Source organism: Mizuhopecten yessoensis, unplaced genomic scaffold, assembly GCF_002113885.1.
Source record: "Mizuhopecten yessoensis strain PY_sf001 unplaced genomic scaffold, ASM211388v2 scaffold523, whole genome shotgun sequence".
Classification (NCBI taxonomy): domain Eukaryota; kingdom Metazoa; phylum Mollusca; class Bivalvia; order Pectinida; family Pectinidae; genus Mizuhopecten; species Mizuhopecten yessoensis.
In genome coordinates, this window is record NW_018403589.1 from 657414 (window position 1) to 674242 (window position 16829).

At 36.0% G+C, this 16829-nt stretch overlaps 1 protein-coding gene across 1 annotated transcript in view; it reads right to left on the bottom strand.

Moving 5' to 3' along the window:
* Window positions 1–16829, bottom strand: part of LOC110450253 — an 89676-nt gene that overhangs the window by 71272 nt on the left and 1575 nt on the right. Inside the window, exons 2-8 of the mRNA XM_021497697.1 lie at window positions 6629–6719; window positions 6354–6387; window positions 4280–4409; window positions 3101–3161; window positions 2333–2439; window positions 1855–1937; window positions 1166–1224 (exon numbers count right to left, since the gene is read on the bottom strand). Coding sequence (XP_021353372.1) covers window positions 1166–1224; window positions 1855–1937; window positions 2333–2439; window positions 3101–3161; window positions 4280–4409; window positions 6354–6387; window positions 6629–6719 — 565 coding nt within the window. The remainder of the gene's footprint in view (window positions 1–1165; window positions 1225–1854; window positions 1938–2332; window positions 2440–3100; window positions 3162–4279; window positions 4410–6353; window positions 6388–6628; window positions 6720–16829) is intronic.

Consider the following 16829-nt stretch of genomic DNA (forward strand, 5'->3'; position numbering starts at 1 on the left):
TAAATATTATATTGTACTACAAATATTTCCCTCGCAAAACTTTGTCAGCTCCATCTGTTGAAACTACCAGCCAAATATTGTTATAAGATTCTATGCTTTTTGGTTCTTCTTCAGAAGTTGTTTGACACATTTTTCCCTGTTAACTTTTAAGTAGGTCAATGTTATTTTCCTTCTCAAACTTTGTTAGCTCTATCCCAAGAAGCTACCAGCCAAATCTTATGAATCAATTCCTTTTGGTTCTTCAAGAACAAATCCTTTGAAAAGTTGTTGACCTCTGTGACCTTTAAAGTTGGTTGAGGTCATTTTCATTTGCAAACTTTGGTGAGCTCTATCCCAGGAAGCCACCAGCCAAATATTATAATTGTATGCCTTTCGATTATTCAGAAGAAGTTGTTTGATGTTTTTGACATATTTGACACCTGTGACCTTGAAAGTAGGTCAAGGTTATTTTCATTCTCAAATTTTGTCGGGCTCTATCTCAGGAAGCCAACAGCCAAATATGAAGGTTCTATACCTTTCAGTTTTTCAGAAGTCATTTAAAGAGTTTGACATATTTGACCGCTGTGACCTTGAAAGTAAGTCAAGGTCATTTTCAGTCAAATATCATGGCTCTATGCCGGTTTGTTCTTCAGAAGAATTTGTTTAAAGGAAAAGTTGATGGATGACGGACGCCGCACCATGACATAAGCTCACTTGCCCTTTGCGCAGGTGAGCTTAAAATGGAACCAAGACAGATATTTATGTGGTGTAGTATTTCAGTTATAAGTGGGTGATTTTTTAACTGAAATAGGGGAAAATAATGCCAAAATTGGAAAGGGGAACTGGCCCATATTCGGCCTATAAACCAAGGTTTATGATATAATATTGGCATTCAATCTTTATTCTGTAACAGGAAAAAGAATAGTGTGCTTCCACTGGGGATTGAACCTGCACTATCAGACTTTCTAGTCGGCACTCTACCATTGATCTAAAGGGAAAATCCACCTAGAATGAAGCTAGAAGGCGATCGTAGTCCTATGTACAATTAAAATCTACCACACTTCATTGAAACATAATTCAAATCTTCAATCTATGCACTTGTGTTTTATGAGGAGTTTATAACCAATCAGAATAATACAGATGTCACCAATTTTCTACTTCAGCCAATTGGTTATACGTTACTTACCCATGGTACTGAATTTATTCACGGCCTTTACTCGTCGCATTCCATAGTGGGGATCAAAGCTGGAGAAATTAAATCTTTTTGTGAATTTGTACAAATTGGATTTCTGATAATAATATATGTCAGGTAAATCAACAATTAACAGATAATATGAACACACACAGGTAAATCAATCATTAAAGTATATGAACAATACAGGTAAATCAACAATTAACTGATAATATGAACACACACAGGTAAATCAATCATTAACGTATATGAACAATACAGTTAAAATTGTGACCCACTATCTGTTTAGAATAAGGTAATATTCAGCCTTCCCTAATTGATGGATTCCTTATTAATGATAATACATGTAGTTCGTAGGTCGTCTCAAAGCGGTTCACAAATTATTATCAGTGGTTATAGGACCTTTGCAACCAGCCAATATCTTTCTCAACTCCCTGAGGAGCATACAGCCAGAGCTGCCATTTCGGCGCGAACAGCTAGCATTCAACAATTCAAGCACTACCCAACCACGTACTCATTTACAGCTGAGTAGACTGGAACAAGTGGAGTAAAGTATCTTGCTCAAAAATACAACACAGTGCCATACCGTGACTCGAACCTGCAACCCTTCGGTCACGAGCCCGGCGTCCTACCACTAAACTACCGTGACTCACACGATATTGCCTCGTCAGACAGAAACTTACTCCTTTGGATGTGTGGGCGACGTAAAGTCTTCCTCAATCATAACTGAGTGAATTGTGCCAAGGTCGTCATGGAAGTCCATTGTCTGTCAAAAGAAAAAATCACATACAAAATCATTGTAATAAATATAACTTTAAATATGTATAAACAAGGAAATCAATATTTCAAATTTTTCGTCTGGGGGTCAAGGTCCCTTTTCGAGGAAAAATGAAAATAGGTTTGTTTCTTGAAGTATGCGTGTCACTTGTCTTTACTTGACAAATGTATCAATAATAGATATGTAGCATTATTATATGTGATACAGTACGGTTTGTGTCTATATTTGACAATGGTACAGTTCAAACTGAAATATGGCGTCTTTATTTATATCCCTATCTGGGTCCAGAGCCTGACAAAACTATCATGGTCATGTAGCTTAATTCGTATGACATTATAAAACGAGGAAATTGATGTTATAATTTTTTTATAAACAATCCATACCTTGACATATTTTCCTTTAGCATTTGGTACTGGATGTGAATGCCGAATCTTCTTGAATGACGTTCCTGCGGACAGCGGCAAAATCGTGTAGGTAGCATTGTGGTGACCTGTCAAGATGAATATATAAAGATACCTGGTGATCAAAGTTGATAAACATTTACCTGGATTATTTTCTATCAATCTAAATGACATGACATGGAAGCAAAATTATTGAGACAGATATATTAACACAACCTTATTCTTCTGCTCTTTTTAAGTTAAGGAAAATAGGTATGACTTTTTGAACAACTAGAGGAAACTTATTCAGTATATTTTGGGCTTTTAGGGACTGGGGCAACACGTTTTTGTAATTAGTAAACATGTGTCAGCAGCCAATCCAGCCACTGTTATAGAAAGTTTCTCTCTATTTAATACATGTACACCTTTTTATACACTCAAAATACATTTGATTAATCACATCAAAGGTTTATATTCAATCTGTGTCATAAACAGAATAATGTAGATTTTTTTTAAATGGAAAATTCAAAGTGGAAAAGAACAAACTTTTTCCCATTGTGAAAGTAATGGTCAAATTACTTTCACTCAATCAGTTATCTAGTTAGTCACTGACAGCTCTCAAAAACCGGAACTGAATTAATCATGTAAATTTGATTTTTGTCAGCAAGTAGAAGTTATTCCTTTTGAATTAGACAGGTGTTGACTTTACAAGTTTTACAGTCTTTTAGAATCACAAACATATACAACACGAAACAAATACACAAATCAAACCTTCATGTCCAAATTCTTCCACATTGTAGCTCCACCCATCATCCCCATAATGTCCAGTGACCTGTAAAATATATGATTACATAAATTTATGAAATAGCATCAGTGTCTACAGTTCTACCAACTTTAATGATTTATAAAAATGTTGCCCTTTGGTGTTAAAAATTCCCTCAAGGAAATAAGCCGCTAGAGCGCTGACAACGATTTTCTAAAAAAAAGTAACGGAGACCTAGACCTTGACAGACGTCCCTGAAACTTGAACTTGTCCGAGATATTATGGTCCTTTATAATTGTGTGAAGTTTGATCAAAAATCCCTCATGGAATGAAGCTGCTAGAGCGCTGACAGACATTGGTGTTAAGTACGTACACAGGCAGATGGAGAGGAAAACTATAGTCTCCCCCGGTTTCACCGGTAGGGGACTAAGAAAACAGAAGGGAGCGCTCATTATAATAACATAGGTTGTGACAATTTAGTTCTGTAAAGGCGACTGTCGGACATATTCCCAGGCAGAATACAAAAATTGTTCCGTTCTTTTCTAAAAGTTCAAACTCAGGAAAATTCTTGTCCGACTGTGACTGATGTTAAGTATTTTTTATTATAAAGATATATATATTAAAATATAATTTGATATATAGATAACTGTCAAAATCGAAAATGTCCACCTGGCAGCCATCTTGTTTTCACAATTTGTCTCATGCATTAAATTTGAGAAAGAGCTGTCGGATACTTTAGACTCTTTGATTAAAGATAGACAATAGAGGATGATGGCCAAACAATGGACCAGAGAAGGACGATTAGTTTAGTTTTATTTTGTTTAATGTCCTATTAACAGCTTAGGTCATTTAAGGACGTGCCTCTATGTGTGTAGTGTATGCGTGCTTGTGTGTGTGTATGCAGGAGACAGGGTATGTTGGTGGTCTTGCCTCCTACTTTAAAGTGCTATCTCACTGAAATACCATGCCGAAGGCACCCAGCACAGCATTCCGCCTCGTCACATTATACTGACAACGAGTGAACCAGTTGTTGTCATTCCCCTAAATGCTGAACGTTAAGCAGGGAACAGAAAAGGAGGACAATTTGAACAGCCGTATACATTTTGTATAGGATGATGGACAGACAGGTAAAAGTTACCACATGTACAATTCAGCAGTTTTAAGGTTCTGTATTCGATAAAAAGTACCTCATGTTTGTCGTGAAGTTTTCCAGCTAGCAGTGCTGCAAAGCCTTTCTTGACGGCGATCACCTCATCGTCCTCCTGAGGGTGGTAAACACGGAAGATCTCGCCGTGGGGACTTATAACGAAGGAAAACCTGAAACCACAAATACACTCGCTAAATACCCAGCGTAACACGATGCTATTTCCCTGTTATAGTTAACTATGCCGATGTAAATTTATTATCACCGACACATTTAACGACAGTGTTATATGACGATGTGATCACAGATTTCAGTTTACCCTAGACATTTAGCAATCAGAAGTGTATTAAAACTAGAATATTATTCACTGAAGTTTTGAAGAGTCAAAGATCTAGTCCTGTTCAGAATACCCACAAGTCAAAGCTGATATTTTTGGGGAGACAAAAACATATTCTCAAGGGTCTATTGAATGTCCTGGTGATGCCATAGGCGATTCAAATCTATTGTAATTAAATATAAGCGGGTCACTCTGATGCTTTGAACTTGTACTGATTTAGGGCCATATGATAACACTCATCTGCATGAGTTATTTTCCTTTGATTAAATTTTTTCTGTAGCATAACAGGATTTGACCAATTGCCAATTTATGACAAGCTCTTTTTAGGATCTCTCTTTAGCCTTTTTTATTTGTTAACATTGTCATAAAAGGTTTGATTAATTCAATGTATTAATCAGCTAAGGTCTGGCGGAGCCCACCTAAATCTAGGTTTCTAAGGAGTCATTTTTTTTTAAAGAATGCTGTTGAAATTATTCAGAGTTGTCTGATATAATGTTAAACTTTTCTCTAATTCCATAAACCATTGACTCAGATAGCAGCTAGGGGGTGTAAAATTCCACTTGCCCGACACCCGGGAGAACCAGTTTTAGCGCTCCGGCAAGTGCAAAAACTTGGCCCCCCCTTGCCCTGGGCAAACAAAATATTTCAATAATAAAAAAATGAAAATAAATACATCAACACTGCTACTAAATAGTAAATAATTTATATTATAATAGCAGAGACGTATATATATACGTCTCTGATAATAGGGAGAGAGAAAAAAGACTAAAATATTTCAGGAGAAATCCTATTATTTTGAAAAATCTGTTTTCTGTCTGTACATGTATATAATAATATTATACATTTTACATTGGGCAAGTAGAAAATATGTTCGGACAGGTGGATTTCTTAGGTCTTCTTGCCCGGGGCAAGTGCTGATAATTTATTTTACAACCCTGGAAAGCAATAATGTAATTCAGTGATCAAACATATAGCATGTTCTCTGCATTAAAGTACATCTATAATCCATAATTGCCTGCTTACATAGACCAGAGACGAATATATACATGTATATCTACAATTCTCTGCATAGACTGAAAACGTAATTATAAATTCCCTTGTTCATTGTATATGGCAAATATATGCATGTCCCCTTTAAGGCTTAATCAAGCACGGATATTGTGTTGCATTCTGACCGAACGTATCTTCTATCGTAAGAAAAGCTCTTCAGTGCTAGTGTTGCATGTTATATATCTAGTATCTTGAACCGGAAGTAGTCTCAATGCCAAGGCCTCGACCTTTACCTTTTTTTGAACTAGTGAAACTACCTTGACCTTTAGGTGCAGCAGTATAAAATTACCAGTTCGTGGAACGTAGGCGCAAAACCCCTCAACCAACCAACCAAGAACGCGTATAGTGTCATAGTTCATCATAGGACTTGATCAGCGTCTTCACTTATGTCTGTGGCCGTCTATGATGAATGTTAACAACAACACGAGTGCCCCTAGTCTTAGACACAATCATACACCTCTTCGTTGTATAAAACTAAGTTACACACACTTCTATAAACAAACAGGCTCTGATGAGAAGCGGTGATTATACGATTGAAATTTTCTGCATATCGTAAGTAAATAGTGGGGACGTGACGAGCTTAATCATCACCGGTCAGGTCGCCTCGCTCTTCAGAAACTGAAACATCCATCGCGCATGCGCATATTTTCCCCTTCATCATTTTGGCGGTAAAATCTCTATACAGGGATATGGGTCTATTGGACATGTTTTTATCTGTGTTAAAACTTACCACTTCGAGAGATCCAAATCATGTCCGGGCACACCTGCGGGGTACAAGTTAGTGAAAATATATTTATAAAACCGTAATATTGGAATAAAGACTTCTATAATAGCTCATAAATTAACAAAATTGATCATAGAATTTTTCATTTATGACAATAATTCAAGTTTAATTTATTTATTTTATTATTAATAACTGCAGAACATAAACGCATGCCTTAAAAGTTTCAAAATAAATACGAAATTTGTATTGTTTGAGCACGGAATTAGATTAGCTAAAAATACCTTGGTCATGCGCACGAGTGAAGCGGAAGCCGTATACCCTCAGCAGCAGTTCCTGGCCCCCAGGGGTATCTTGTATGTTTGTAAAGCTAACCTGAAAAAGACATACTTAGGGATAAGTAACGCACAGGCTACATGTTAAAACAATGCGAGGGAGGTTGTCACATAAAACACATCACAATTTACATGTACAAAACAAACTTTATAAACAACATGTGATGTATCTGATATGTGATATTTCAATATAGTTGATTGATAGATTGGTTTCTTTATTCATTTAAAGATGGGTGGATGGATGGACGGACGGACGGATGGATGGATGGATAGGTGGATGGATGGATGGGATGGATGGATGGATGGATGGATGGATCGACTGACCGTGACTAGGTGTGGATAAGGATTGGTCTTAATCCAAGCAGGAAGGAAGGAAGGGTAGATAGACAGGTATAGATTTTACCTGATATTAACGAGGATACACCTGAACCTGCCTGGACCCGTAGAGTCACAGCACACTTACACAAACGTATATTATATTGATATTTAACCGAATGGACCGTATAATGAGTGTGATATTAGAAAATATTTTTATTGAAATCTTATAATTACTTCACGGCAGCTTAAGATGATGTACTTCAAACCTCATTATTTTAAAACATTAAGTCAAAATCCTTGATTCAAGTATCTTACAAATATATATGCGTAGAAATGTGATTATATATGTGTATTTTTTTCTGATAACAATCCTGCTGATGCTATACAGGGCGTTGAGTAAAGGAAATCTTATCTGGCCGAATTTAACAAATTTTCCTTACTTCATTTAAGATTTTTAATAGGATAAGCGTAATTGAAGTCGATGGGAAATCTCCCTTACATTGGATGTGTCCTTAAAGCAAAAATGCTAATTTCCTTATTAGGAAATGAAATTAAATAAATTCCTTAGACTCCTACTTGTATTGTCCCGTGCTGACGTGTATAGAGGGACGAGATGAAATTAAGATATTTAGCGAACATGTTTGAACGCATTTAACGCTCCTTAAACTGTTAATACCGGTATCACACATTTACAGGTCAACGGAGCGTAAAAAAGACGACGAGTTTTTGTTATCTGTTACTGTAGGTTATAAACGGATTTCAGGGAGAGAAAAACGTCCCCAATATTGTACGGGGTAGGAACAAACCTTGGTTGAATCCGAAGTGTTTCTAAGACCACGACATTGAAAGCTAATTTGGCGCCAATTTATAACGATTTTTTCCGGTGAAGTTCGATTTTTAAGGAAACCTTGTTATGAACTGATAATATCACTTATGCGCTTCAAAACCTTAACCTTGATTTTTGAAAGCTTTACCGGGGCCACGCGACTGTAATGCGGAGAAACAGGGTAAGTCCCATGGTTTGGTTTGGTTTGTTTGTGTTTTAAGTCCTATTAACACATTGCTATAGTTTTTTAATGACGGGTCATGTTTTGGTGACGTCTAAATAAACACACGGACAAATAAATATTTGTTTCGTCATCTGCGGTTATTAGCGTACACAACTACATACTATCTGGATTTGATGGGATCGACCTCTTACAGATAATTACAGGTTAGAGTAGAGAGTACCGTCCCTCTTCTATTGTATAGACACTGGAAGGTTGTCTCCTGGTTAAAACAGCACGTTCTCTATCTTGAATGTACCCATTGTATATTTTCTTAATATCACATGTAAATTGTGGTTTAAAAGAATAAAATCTTGTCTCGTCTTGTCTTGCCTTTTAAATTTATTTCATTTGCTCTGTACACATTAACAGCCATTAGACCAAATAAGGGAGTTAGAGTGATTTGAAATTATCCGCCGCAATGTTGCAGGAAAGTGACAAACAACCAATTAAAACCACAACTATACAATAGCAATTATCATAACCGGTAGCGCAGTGGATTATAAGCTCCCTATCTTCTTTATAATCAAGAGAGTCGTTCCAGTCCCTGTTGAGTGTTTTTCGGTGAAAAGGTAATTAGAATTAAAATAGCCTTTGTCATAGTTAATGGGCAAGCATCTCTTACCATCAGAAAAATGCCAAATAAATTGTAACTCTTATTATACAACACGGAGAGCAGGGCGCTCGCTTCCTGAAAACTCTTCATTATGCTTTCGGAATACTAACCATTTTTATTTAAATTCAATGCTCCAAATTTATGGGAAGTTCTGAACTTTTTGATATTGATAACAAATATTAGAACGCATTCTATGTTCATTACAGTGAATTATTGGTGTGTTTAAGTGCCACAGAATGTTGTATCACTTCAGCTGGTTTAGAATTATTTACTTGTACCTGCTTGCACAGCTAACAAAGGCACCAGGAAGTTGCATGCGCATTCGCTGACTAGTCGCACACAATAGGGATCATTGATATATGGAATTCTAGTCGAAAGTACACGGACCGGTGTGTAATTAAAACGTAATTTAAGCGTTCTTAGGCTGGAGAAACACGCACAAAGAATCTACATCTACTTATATAGTATACTAGAACCAATCGACCATAGAATTAAGATTAATAAGTAACATAACTTCCTTGTCTGGAAAGTTGGTCAGACAATCCTTTCACACTGCACCACTTTCACTAACAACCTAACCCGTCAACTGTCAACCCACATACTGTGTTCAGTAAATGTCATATATAGATATATCTTCTTTTTTTTCTTTTTCTTTTTCTTTTTCTTTTAAAGTGTTTCATGAAGTTTTTTTAATTTAAAATTACCCTAATATTCTAAGGTAATTTGTTTCTCGTTTTAAACGCAAATTGCTATCTTGAGTTGTCGACCTGACCCCAAGAGCTCATAAGTTGGTTAACCAGAAGAAAGTAAAAATCTTTAATTGTGACTAATAACAAACAATGACCTTCAAGGTAAAATAACGCCTCAACAACTGCATCGCAGTAAAATGATATAAGATACCCCTAGTGTTGTTGTATTACGTTTTATTCCCCCTAACCACTGAATAATTTTAACCAACCTTTGAGCAACAGAGACCTGGACTTTTTATTTCAATATTTGGTGATCGTGCCGGTGAAGGAGCGAGGTCCCCTTTGATGTAAGCTTATTGATTCAAAGCTGCATTTTTATTTTATTTTTTTACTTTTCTGTACACACTTTCGTTTCGAACCTACGTTTGTTACGAACTAAAATAACGCGGAAAACGGAGAACGGAGGAGTTGATCTTTCCCTAACTAGGGACAGTAACAATGATGTGTCACGGATAAGACGAAAAACATCGTGGTGGGTACTCTATCTTAGAGCCACCTTGTATAGAGTTCTAACGGAAATAGTAAATGTTTCGGTTATCTTCTGTATTTTGTAGTTAATTTTGTTTAATGACTGGGTTTTTTCAAATACAGACATTATTTAAAATACCTTTGACAACTATTTCCCTCGTGTACCTTGCCTCCTACCAGCATTTTCACTGGAATATAGACCTAATATCATATCCTCCCAGTCATTAAACGTTAGTAATGCTCCATTAAACGGTATATAGCAACGAGACAACTATTTACTAAAATACAATTTCACTGCGGGAATGTTTCAAAACTATCTATATCCGGATCAAGGAACCGACTGCGACGTTTTCTCATATAAACATAAAAAGATGCAGAAGACAGACATGTATAAGCACACACAATATTTATACACAATATATATATACACACAATATATACAGTAACACTCATTATATATACACACAATATGGTTGATCGACTAACGATGATGGATGTGTTTTATTCCTGTGGTATTTGTTTAACATATTTGCATCCTTGTTTTCTTTTGGGCAATAGACGTTTTAATTATTCATACCAAATTTCATAAATGGGCGATACGCCCTTGTTGACATAGACAAACACATGAGCAGCAAATAATATCAATTTATGTTACGATGTACATGATAATTACAGAGTTAACATGTAGACACGGGGGCCACAAATACTAATTACGGTAAAAACTATCACACTTTACATGTAGATACATTGGGCCACAATACTAATTACGGTAAACAGCATCACTCTTTACATGTAGATACATGGGGCCACAAATACTAGTAACGGTAAACATTATCACTCTTTACATGTAAACACAGGGGCCACAATACTAATAACGGTAAACATTACCACTCTTTACATGTAGATACATGGGTCCACAAATACTAATAACGGTAAACATTATCACTCTTTACATGTAGACACAGGGGCCACAATACTAATTACGGTAAACAGTATCACTCTTTACATTTAGACACAGGGGCCACAATACTAATAACGGTAAACAGTATCACTCTTTACATGTAGACACATGGGGCCACAAATACTAATTACGGTAAACATTATCACTCTTTACATGTAGATACATGGGGCCACAAATACTAATTACGGTAAACAGTATCACTCTTTACATGTAGATACGTTGGGCCACAATACTAATTACGGTAAACATTATCACTCTTTACATGTAGACACATGGGGCCACAAATACTAATTACGGTAAACAGTATCACTCTTTACATGTAGATACATGGGGCCACAAATACTAATAACGGTAAACATTATCACTCTTTACATGTAGACACAGGGGCCACAAATACTAATTACGGTAAACATTATCACTCTTTACATGTAGACTCAGGCGGCTACTCATACTTATAACGGTAAAAATTCGCAAAGACATGTGATAACACCGTTTATTGTAAATTATTTATCCGCTACAACTATTCAGTCATGCATGACGTCACAACAGAACCATTTAAGTGTAACGTCTTCACGTCTTGTGTAGATAAATACAAATGTACCATGGTAACGCCAGGTAAACAAAATAGCAGCAGCACGTGGTGTACTGAAGCGAAACGAGCGACCCGGAACTACATACAAAAGTGAGCCCAGATAATTTACGATACACTGAATGGCTTCATCACGTCATAAACAGGGGATTAAAGTAAAGGTAAAAAATCAATGGACAATGGTTTCCATTAGCCTGAAATCTACCAAAACAATCGTCATTTTGTGACTTTATTGGGGGAAATGATCATTGGGAGATTTAGTAACCTTGAACAAGGAATCTTTTTGCAGTAATAACGACGTGACTTTGTCAGTGGGATAATATCTGGACGATTGTAATTATGATAACTTCTTTGATCCTAGTTTGATTAACACGTGTGCCAGTTCGCTGATATTTTGCCAAGTAATTGGCGATGGGTCCAGGATTTATGTTTCTTATCCATATTTTTTCTCTGCACATTTATAATTGTGTAAAAAGAAATTAAGTTAATGTTGTGATCAAGGCGACAACATATCGACCACAGGGACCTGAGAATTTGTTACAGCTATATTTGGACCTTAACTAAGGTGTTCAGGGTAATTTTACACATTTTGGGGGTTTAGATCAATCTTCGGTAAAAATGCCACCCGATTGACTCGTATATATTACATTTTGTTTGTAACATTTGGGGAGGGGGAGGGAGACGGGCGGGGGAGGAGGGGGGGGGGAGTTTTACTGAAAATTGATCTAAACCACTAAACGTATACAATTACTGCAAGCACCTAAGCTTAGGTCCAAATATAGCTATAACAAATTCGCATGTTCTTGTGATAGCTACCCCAAACCATTACCACTCAGTAACAGAGACAGTACATGATACCCTGCATTTGTAAATGTAATTAAACTAAATTGACAAACTTTACTTTTGGATGGTCTTTGTTGTAAAGTGTATTTAAACTCGATCTTTAAATAATTATGCCTATTAAAAATCGGGTGTTAGTTTTTAATTTAGTGTTTTGAGGTAGGATGTTAGTATATGTAACGACTTTCATTTTAAACAAGTATAGCCAATCTTTTGGAACAGCTATGTCCATGTCTGTTGTATATAACTTTGTTGTTATGCTGGAATGAAGTGCAAATACAGGCCTCCGGAAACAACTTCAACATTGACAAAACAAAAACTTTTATTTATTTTTCATTTTTTTGTTATTTAAAAAATATATACTTTTGCTGTGCCTACAAAAGGGGGGGGGGGGGTATTTACTCTCCCCATCATTCAGTAGTTTCAATTTGTAATTTATTATTATGAAATAGATGTACTCGGGTTAATCCAGTATGTATGATATTCCCTCATCATGCACACATTTTTATGATTTTACAGTATTACATACTACATACAACAGTCAAGTTCAAGTCAAACATATTTAATCATTTTCAAGACAAGTGATACAATGTTATTTATAAGGCTTTTACATAAATGATGTCCCTAAATATTCTGTAATATTTGGTGTTCTCAGTTAAATTGTTTAAAATACATGGTTTGGTTGCGATGAAAATAATTAGGTTCGAATCGTTTGTGATGCGTAGAATTATGCTGGTTTTTTCTTCATTTAAAATTGAAGCGGAATTCATCTTCTACTTGAGATACGATTAGAAACAGTCTGGTTTTTCTATCTCCCCATTTTACAGACAAACAATAGTTACGTATATCGCTTTTGTGTATTTCAGTAAAATTAGCTTCGATAAATAACTTTGTATGCATACATAGTCTACAAGATAACGATACAGGTTACACTTTAACGAAGAAAAAATATCGAAAACATAATTTGTTGAAAAGTGTCATCCAAGCGTTCTTTGCCTGAGGGGAGAAAATAATTGAAGTCGATATTTTGAGGATTTTGCAGTATAATTCCATACCTAACATTGAGTCTTGTTTTACCATTGACATTCTTGTTTTACAATTGACATTCTTGTTTTACCATTGACAGTCTTGTTTTACCAATGACAGTCTTGTTTTACGATTGACAGTCTTGCTTTACCATTGACAGTCTAGTTTTACCATTGACAGTCTTGTTTTACCATTGACAGTCTTGTTTTACGATTGACAGTCTTGTTTTACCATTGACAGTCTTGTTTTACCATTGACAGTCTTGTTTTACCATTGACACTCTTGTTTTACGATTGACAGTCTTGTTTTACCATTGACATTCTTGTTTTACCATTGACAGTCTTGTTTTACAATTGACATTCTTGTTTTACCATTGACAGTCTTGTTTTACGATTGACAGTCTTGCTTTACCATTGACAGTCTTGTTTTACCATTGAAAGTCTTGTTTTACAATTGACATTCTTGTTTTACCATTGACAGTCTTGTTTTACCAATGACAGTCTTGTTTTACGATTGACAGTCTTGCTTTACCATTGACAGTCTAGTTTTACCATTGACAGTCTTGTTTTACCATTGACAGTCTTGTTTTACCATTGGCAGTCTTGTTTTACCATTGACAGTCTTGTTTTACCATTGCAGCCGAAGTTTTATGATGGATTGGCCGCACATATAATAAACAAATATACATAACAACCTTGAAGTAAACAAATACGCGTTCGCGTGATTAACATACGTATTCAAACTTTCTAAACTTCCTGGTCACAGAAAAAAATGAGTATCTTCCAAAGCTCTCTGTCAACCACGTGGGTCCCGCCCTCAATGATTGTGTATCTACTGCCGAACCCTTGGATATCGAGAATGAGTAAAACATGGCACTAAGTACTGACGTTTTGACACCAAGTACCCCAATATTGTTTGTTTGTTGAGTGATTTTACGTCCGCTTCACCACCGAGTAGTTCGGTTCTCCAGCACATAAGGACTTGATAATTGTTACAGCCTTATTTGGACCTAAACTACGGTGTTCAGAGTAATTTTACAAGTTTTAGGGGTTAAAATCAACTTTTGCTAAAATGCTACCCCAATGATGAGATGTATGAGCTTTTTAATCGAAAGTTGATATGAACCCATAAAATGTGTAAAATTACTCTGAGCACTTTAGTTTAGGTCTTAATATAGCTGTAACAAATTAGCAAGTCACTGTGACAAAACCGACGGTAAGGAATAGCTCGGTTCCGTCTCTTTAGTAACCCGTCAATGACCAATACAAGCACAGGTTTGTGACACCGTTACTGGTACATAACTCTAATTAAGTGTCCGTTACGTAACTGGTCAGTGTTACAATAGACTGACCACAATGAAATGCTGTCTCTATTTAAATGTATACATAACATACACTAGATACCTGTAATCCAGAGATACAATAATTGACTTTTAAACGTTTATTTATACTAAATCTAACTAGTAAACATGCCGTTTCAACCACTGGTAAACATTCCGTAACAAAGGGTATCACGTTAAAGGAATCTGTTTTGATCTCCCTTAATTTTCCGGTTTCTATTTTCACGGTAGTGTGTGAAAAGTGAATGATTTATTCTTTGCTCTAAAAGGAGGGCGTCTGAAAAGAGTAGGGAATGATTACATTTCGCTCGTAAAATATCGTAATAAATCAATGAAATTCCGCTTATAAGTTTTATAACCTAAAAGTATGTTAGCTCTAAAACAGTGCCTATTTCGTATATTTTTCATGTAATTTGGACAGGGATATAGAAAAGTTCGAACAACTTTATCCGGATAAAGGATATGTGTCTAGGTTATTGAAACAATATCTACCTCCACTATGAATACTACTTAAGCACATACGAATCGATTTCATGCTCAGGAATAAAAATAATTTGGTTTGAAAATAAGATCTTTAACTTTAAATATAAAAAGGGCTGCATGTGAAAATTGGCAAACGCACCAATAAAAGATAATAATTTGATGCAAACAAAATATTTAATCTGATATTTCTGTGCCGTTACACGGTATACTTATAAATCTGACTTCGTGTATACTCGGATGTGTGAGGACATTTTTGCACATTTCCTGTACATGTACATTTGTATGTACGAGGTTTTTCTATTATCAACCGTACTGGGTTGGGCTTAGGAGAGACAAAATCGTAATGGGTTCATTGTAAAATTAAACTCGTTCACTTACCCTGAACGAGTTTGCTTTAACAATGAACCCATTACGATCAAACTTGTGATCAGTGTTAAATAAAAATCGTATTGCGTTCAAGGTATAAAACAAACTCATATTGGGCTATGGGTAAAAAAACTCCCTCTGAGCCAAGGGTAAAACAAATTTGTACTGGTCTGTAGGTAAAAAAAAACACCTAGTTCTGGTCTCGGGAACAAAACATGAGCTCGTTCTTGTCTCGGGATAAAAAATAAACTCGTTCAAAGCTCAGGGTAAAAATGAACTCGTAGTGGTAAAAATGAACTTGTTCAGAGCTCAGGGTAAAAATGAACTCGAGGTAAAAATAAACTCGTTCAGAACTCAGGGTAAAATGAACTCGTAGTGGTTACAGAGTGAGAATGACCTTGTTCAGAGTTCAGGGTAAAACAAACTCGTTCGGAGCTCAGGGTAATAAAAAAACTCGTTCTAAGCTCAGGGTAAAAATAGATCATACACTGGTCACAGGGTAAAATTATCCTGTACTGAGACAACGGTAAAATAAAAAAAATCGTGCTAGTCTCAAAGAAAGGTGTGTCTATTTGAGCAATGGTATACACTAAATAAGGTAGATGGTACCGAGGTAAAACAAACTGAGTGGTCTCAGGGTAAAACTAACTCGTAGTTGGTCCAAGGATAAAACTAACTCGTAGTTGGTCTCAGGGTAAAACAAACTCGTACTGGATTAGAGATAAAACAAACTCGTAGTTGTCTCAGGGTAAAACTAACTCGTAGCTGGTCCCAGGATAAAACTAACTCGTAATTGGGTCTCAGAATAAAACAAACTCGTAGTTGGTCTCAGAGAAAAACAAACTCGACGTGGTCTCAGGGTAAAACAAACTCGTATTGGACTCAAGATAAAACAAACTCGTAGTGGTCTTAGGGTAAAACTAACTCGTCGTGGTCTCAGGATAAAATTAACTCGTAGTGGTCTCAGGGTAAAACAAACTCGTATTGGACTCAAGATAAAACAAACTCGTATTGGACTCAAGATAAAACAAACTCATCGTGGTTCCAAGATAAAATAAACTCGTAGTTGGTCTCAGAGAAAAACAAACTCGACGTGGTCTCAGGGTAAAACAAACTCGTATTGGACTCAGAATAAAACAAACTCGTAGTTGGTCTCAGGGTATTGGATTCGGGATCAAAACAAACTCACGTTGTTTTCACAATTCAGTCCAATGCAACAACAGAATTTTAGGATAGAGTTTGAAACATGCCAAATTAGAGCACTTAAAGACCGACACAAAAGCCAACATTGTATCTACCCGTGATGTCTATTTACACTGCATTAGATCGTACAAAAATGGTGAGAGGGG